This window comes from Cystoisospora suis (assembly GCF_002600585.1).
Source record: "Cystoisospora suis strain Wien I chromosome Unknown contig_986, whole genome shotgun sequence".
Lineage (NCBI taxonomy): Eukaryota > Apicomplexa > Conoidasida > Eucoccidiorida > Sarcocystidae > Cystoisospora > Cystoisospora suis.
In genome coordinates this window covers 13,929-20,264 of record NW_027153787.1, presented here as the reverse complement: position 1 = coordinate 20,264, position 6,336 = coordinate 13,929, and the positions used below count along the sequence as shown (strand labels likewise).

General features: G+C 45.3%; 1 protein-coding gene across 1 annotated transcript in view; it reads right to left on the bottom strand.

Moving 5' to 3' along the window:
• Positions 1-661: 661 nt before the first annotated feature.
• CSUI_002325 (histone lysine-specific demethylase lsd1 bhc110 kdma1a) overlaps positions 662-6,336 on the bottom strand; it is a gene marked incomplete at its 3' end in the record, with an annotated part of 13,972 nt that continues 8,297 nt past the window's right edge. Inside the window, exons 3-4 of the mRNA XM_068062527.1 lie at positions 1,258-5,867; positions 662-847 (exon numbers count right to left, since the gene is read on the bottom strand). Coding sequence (XP_067925497.1) covers positions 662-847; positions 1,258-5,867 — 4,796 coding nt within the window. The remainder of the gene's footprint in view (positions 848-1,257; positions 5,868-6,336) is intronic.

Genomic DNA, 6,336 nt, shown 5'->3' with positions numbered 1-6,336 from the left:
GGAGCTATGTACCTAGTTACTGGAGCTATATTCAGTGTCTTGGGTACTATAATGTCTAATATGATCCGTATCGAACTTTATAATAGCGGTTCCCGAATTATTTGTGCAGAAACGATTTCTACATATAACGTTATTATTACGATACATGGTCTAGCTATGATCTTTATGTTCTTAATGCCTGCTCTGTACGGGGGATATGGTAACTTCTTTCTCTTGCACGCCATTCTCCACATAGAAACGACAGAACATACATGCTTTAGATCTGTATACATACAGCTATACATATAGATACATATATATAGAATACGGTCTCCTACTATAAATACAGACATAAAGACACTTCTAGACATAGATAGAGATCTCTCTATGAACACACGTGTCTCTGTGCATGAGAGAGGCATCAAGTATCTTCGTCGTTATGAAAAGAAGTTGAAGAGAGTTCGCCTCAGGGGTATTCTTCATTCTTTCTTCACAGCAATACACCTCACACATAGATAGAGCCCACCCCATCTCCCTCTCTCTCTCTCTCTGCCTCTTGTTCTTCTTCTCACCCTCACTACCCTACCAACTTCATCTTTCTTTCTTCCCTATCTTCTTACACTCTCTCTGATCTTCTTTCTCTCTTTCTCACTCTTTCCTTTTTCTTATGTAGGTGTGTACCTGTAGTTCCAGGTGGTAGATAGGAATAGCTTCCTCTGGCGAAAGGGTCTCTACCCCAGCGAGAGACAAAGGCTTTTACAGGCAGTTCAATCTTCCCGCCATGAATCTTCGCTAAGACATGCAGAGCTTCGGTCACGACCTCCTGCTTCGATCTCTGCTCTGATATAAATGAAAAGGCTCCAGGCATCTGAAACAGCAAGAAGCACACGCAAAAAGCAAGAAATACACACGACCAAGAAGTCGAGAAGAAAAGAAGACCAACAAGACAAAAGAAGATCAAAAGAACATAAAGGCGAAGAATGACAATACGAGGAAAGAACATGAACCCCTGTACGCAGCCATTATCTATCTATCTATCTATCTTTAATCTATCTATCTATCTATCTATCTATCTTCAATCTATCTATCTCCCGGTGTCCCTGTATAAGTACGCATATACATATATATATATAGATATGTATGTGTGTTTTAGTGTATGTATATAGCTGTTTCACATGTGAAGGATATATAGAGGCAGTCGTAATGAGGAGCGGAAGAGAGTGTAAGATAGACGAAGGAGAAGGTTGAGAAGTAGAAAGGGTTCTCTTCGATCCTTACAAGAATAAGAATGATAGGCTTGGGGTGTAGATACACCAGCTGTGCGTATCTTCCTTTCTCTTTCGATGCCCATCCTCTCTGTCGTCCTATAATTACATGCCTTCTTCTTCTTCCTCCTTCTCTTTCGTCATCTTCTTCATCTCCTCCTTGAGAAGCCGTCAGATATTCTCTCAAATTGCGATCAAAGTCAACTTCTCGCCGATGCTTTTCTCCTTCTATCTTCATCGACGCCTTGCCCCTTTGGGACATAACCCTTTCTTCTTCTTCTTTTCTCCGTTGTCGCATTCCCTCCTGCATGCCCCCCACACCTGTCTCTTCTTTCCTCATCTTTCCTTCCAGGCGACTCTGTGCTTTTTCTTCTCTTCTGTTCACACCTCCCCTCCCGCCCCCCTTCTCTGCACCTCGCCCTCCCCCCCCTTTCCTTTGCCGTCGACGTACTACAGCTTCTCTACAAGAAGAAGAAAAAGAAGAAGAAGGAAGAGATGAAGAAGAGCCAACTGTCGCACCATTGGGAGATAAAGAAGAAGGAGAGGAAGGTTGAGTAAAATGATTTGTATGGAGATCAGATGAGGAGGATGAAGAAGATGGAGCGGCTATATCATCTGCAACACGCGGGTGTTTCTCAAGAGAAGGAGAAGAAGTCGTCTGAGAGACTTTCGAGTTCTTTTCTTTTTCTTCCTCTTCTTGAGAGATCTCTAGACTTATAGAGGCAAGAGGGTTGTCTAGTATAGGAGAGGAATCTTGATCCTTCTCGGTAGATAGAGTCTTTCCGGCGCCAGTCGGGGGAGAAGAAGAAGAACAAGGCCGAGCTGACGACAAAGGAGCCGAGCTAGAAACATAAGAAGAAGAAGAAGGACTCGATAGAAGATCTGCATGTCCTTCGGTCTTGTCTTTTGAGAGAAGGTGTGAGGAAGAGGGTTGATTTCTTCCTTCTCCTTCTTCTTCGAGATCTTTATTTTTCCTACAAGGTTCTTCTCCTTCTTGTTTCTCGCAAGACGCTGATCTGCACGACGTGTCTCCCTCATTCTCCTTGAGACACCTCTCTTCTCCTGGAGAAAGAGAAGATGCAGAACACGAGGTAGACCCACACGAAGAAGAAGAAGAAGAGACCGGCGTCGAAGAGACCTGACCCGAGGTTGCAGAGGAAGAAGATGCGGGCGGGGAGAGCCCAGCATGGATCGACTTGCTCTCGCCCTCTTCACTCGCTACGCCTTCCCTGTTCAGATCTTTCTCTTCTTCTGTCTCCTGCACTTTCTTCTTTGTTTCTTCTTTCTCTCCTACATCATCACGACCTTTTTCTTCTTCTTCTTCTCTCTTCTTCCGGTTCTCTTCTGCCTTTTCTTCTTTCTCTTTCTGTCGCCTCCCCGTGTATCTTTCCTCTCTCTCGCATCCTTGGAGCCAGAAAGGGGTTCTGAAGACAAGAGCCACTTTATTCATGTTCCCCATGCCTACAAGCTTTATCACTTCACGTTTCCAAGCAGGCAGGGGGGGATCGAAGGTCACGACGCCCCGACGGCTTGTACATCGAGACGAAGAAAGACTCGCCCAGTGTGATTTCCATGAGAAAGAAGAGGCAGAAGAAGAGGGGAGTTCTTCTGAGGGGGGGAGCTTTGTTGAAGAGAAAGAGGAAGAAGAAGAGGAAGGAGGAGAGGAGGAGAAAGATGAAGAAGTAGAAGAAGCAGAAGGTTTTCGAAGAGGTCTTGAGGGGAGGACAGATGAGATAGACGAAGAGGAAGAAGAAGAAGAGCATTTGGGAAGGGGGGGGGTGCCAGTTTGCGATGCTAGCTTCTGTTTTTCTTGGTCGTCAGCACCGGAGAGAGGAAGAGAAGAAGAAGAAGAGGTCGACATACAGGAAGCAGGAGAAGGCGTACATGAAGGAAAGTCTTGGAGATGTCCTGTTGAGTTCGAAGAAGAAGAAGAAAGACTGCCTCCAGATCTTCTCGTCTTTTCTTCTTCTTCTTCTGTCTTCATCTCTCCCTCTTTTCCTTGTGAAGATGCTGAAGTGAGAGAAACCTCAGCAGCTGAAGCTCTCCTTGCATCTTTTTCTTTTTCTTCTTCCTTGACCTTGGAATCTTTCTTCTCTCTTGATGAGAGCACATCCCTTTTCTCTTTGTCTATCTGCATTGTCTCCTCTTTCATCTCTTCATTTTTAACTTCTCTCTCTATTTCTTCTTTAGATAACTCTCCTCCTTCTTCACTCCTCTCATCATTTACATGGCTTATTGTCTTCTTCTCCTCAGTGTCTTCCTTCTTCATCTTCTTCTTCTTCTCTTCCTCTTCTTCTTCCTCCTCCCCGAGTTTGCCTACCTTCATGCTCTCTCGCGAGTCCGCCACCTTGATCTCTATCTTCTTCTCTGTTTTGGTCTCTTCTTCTTCTTCCTCGGTCTTCTGTAACTCGACACCTAAAGACGGGAGATCCTCTCTTCTTCTCGCCTTCACCGTCATCTTCTCCCCCTCTGTCTTCGCTCGCCTACGTCTCTTTCCGGACGAGACAGAAGAAGGAAGAAGAAGAGGAAGTAAAGACTCGGGAATAAAGTCATATTTCACAGGCACATCATGTAAAGCGTCATAGAGAGGATCCTCTTCTTCTCTTGAAAATTCAAGAGCACTTGGAGCTACTTTACAGATCACCTCTCTCCCCGCGAAATCTCGGATTCTCTTCTTCTTCTTCTTCATCTTCCACCACAATAGACTGGGCGAGACGGTGAGAGTAGATTGAAGCTCTTCTCCCTTGTACGACTCCTTCTTTGATCGGCCATGCCCTCCTTTCTTACTACAGTGCGGAGGATGACGGCCCTTGCTCAGTCTTTTCATACAGCGACCATGAGAAGATAAGCTTCTATCACAGTTATCTACAGATTTCTCTTCTTCTTCTTCTTCTCCTTGTCCTTTTCCATTCTTCTTCTCCTCCACCTCCTCATTAGGGTCTTCTCTATCTTTCTCTTCTTCTTTCTTTTCTCCAAGCTCTCTCTCTTTCACACCATCGCCATACCCTACAGAAGCATCCACATGTATCTTCTTTCTCTCTTCTTCATGAGCAAGAGAGAATGAAGAAGAAGAAGGACAAAGAGAGAGGGAAGAGTTGCTGTCTGTATGCGGAGGTGTTGATAGAGAGGGCGTGAGCGACTGAGAAATGGCTAAAGAAGGACAGCTGTCGGTAAAATGTCCGAGACCTTCATCTTTCGAAGAAGAAAGAAGACAAGAGAACTTCGCTTCATCCTGCGTGTGTAGGCCCCTCTCCCTCCTATCTTGAAGAAGTCCAGAGACTCTTGCTAACGATGCGTCTATTGTGGCTTGCTCGGGAGGGGAAGGTAAGGTCTGAGAGGAAGAGATAGGGAAGGTCGAAGAGAAAGAAGAAGGAGGAGAAAGAGAAGAAGAGACCTGTAGAGAAGAAGACGAGGGGGCTGTATGTACACCCGGAGAAGTAAACAGGGCTTCGTTTGTTTGGGCGGGAATCCATGATGAAGAAGAGAAAGAGTTTACTATCTCCGCTGAAGGGCCTCTGGTAGAAGTTGAAGAAGACAGAAGAGAAGACGATGACGGAAGAAGAGGTGGAAGGGTAGAAGTAGGGAGTGAAGTAGGGGTAGGAGGAGAAGAGACGAGACAAGAAGATAACGATAATGAGGAAACTGAAAAACACGGCTCATGTGTTGCATGTGGGGACAGAGATGTCCTGTAGGTACACCTGAAAGATGTAGAAAGAGAAGAAGAAGAAGACGGGAGGCGAGCAGAACAAAAAGAAGGGTCGGATGAAGAGGAAGAAGAAGAAGACAGCTTGAAGTTCTCCGGAGTATTGAAGAACGGTGTCATGGAGGGAGAAGAAGAAGAAGGAAGAGAAGATGAAGAAGAAGGAAGAGAAGATGAAGAAGAAGGAAGAGACGAAGACGAAGGAAGAGAAGAAGAAGATGGTATTGCATGTTCGTCATTCGGTTCTCCTGCGGGGGTACCTGGCCCAGCAGAGGAATCTGAAGAGCTCGTAATTATAGGGGAGAAAGCATCGGGAGAAGAAGAAGAAGAGACAGAGGAAAGAGACATGAAACGTGAACACTCTTCTTCTTCTTCCTCGTCTTCTTCATCTTGTTCTTCCTGTTCTTTCTCTCTCTTTTCTTTCTCTTCTTCGACACCTTGAGAAAGGCTCCCATCAAGATAGCCCGCGCTCTTCTGACTTCCTTGAGGAGAAGAAGAAGACAATGAAGTAGAAGAAGAAGAAATTAACCTATTTCTGTCTTCGGGGGTTCTTTGCTCTTTTTCTTCTTGTCGTTTCTCTACATTTCCTCGATGGTCCGGGGCACTTACGGTCCTCTCTCCCTCTTCGTCCTTCTCTGGTCTCCTTCGGGGTACATACACCCGAGTGTCAGGGGGGGAGATGCTCTCTCCTGATGTATCTACCGGGAGAGGAGGAGAAGAAGAACTTCTTTCTTCTCCAAGAGTCGCATGATCTTTCTCAGAGAGGATCTTCTCTTGAGAAATATCAAGAGGAGATGTCTCTGAAGATAGACGAGTTGTTCCACTCGACAGAACATCTCCCGAGGGCTTCTTCATCTCGCTTTCCTCATCATCTTTCCCATACCCACCTTTCTCGTAGAGCTCTACTGAAGCCTTCAAGAGACCTTCAACAGGAGACCACCACAGAAACATACATCGCAAGATTGATAAAGAGTAAGAAACACAAAGAAAGAAAGAAAAGAAAAGAAAAGAGAGAAAAGACAGAGAGCTAGCATACCCGGCCAGACAGAGTGAGAGATGTGGAGTAACATGCAGAGACAGAGACGGTGAGGAGAGAAGGAAGGAAGAAAGAGTTCACAGGCAGACACACAGAGTAAAGATAGATNNGAGTTCACAGGCAGACACACAGACATATATGTAAGAAGGAAAGAAAGACGAGAAGAAAAAGCCGGAGAGAAACATGTGTGGATGTCTCTCATCACCCTCAGAGAACAAAGACGTAGAAATCTATCCATCCTAACATACCACTAGACGCAATAGACCTAAACCCATGGAAGCTGTCTATAAGTCTCTATCTGTCATGTCTGGATCTGTACTCTACCTCTCCACATGTAATCTATCTCTCTATCTTTA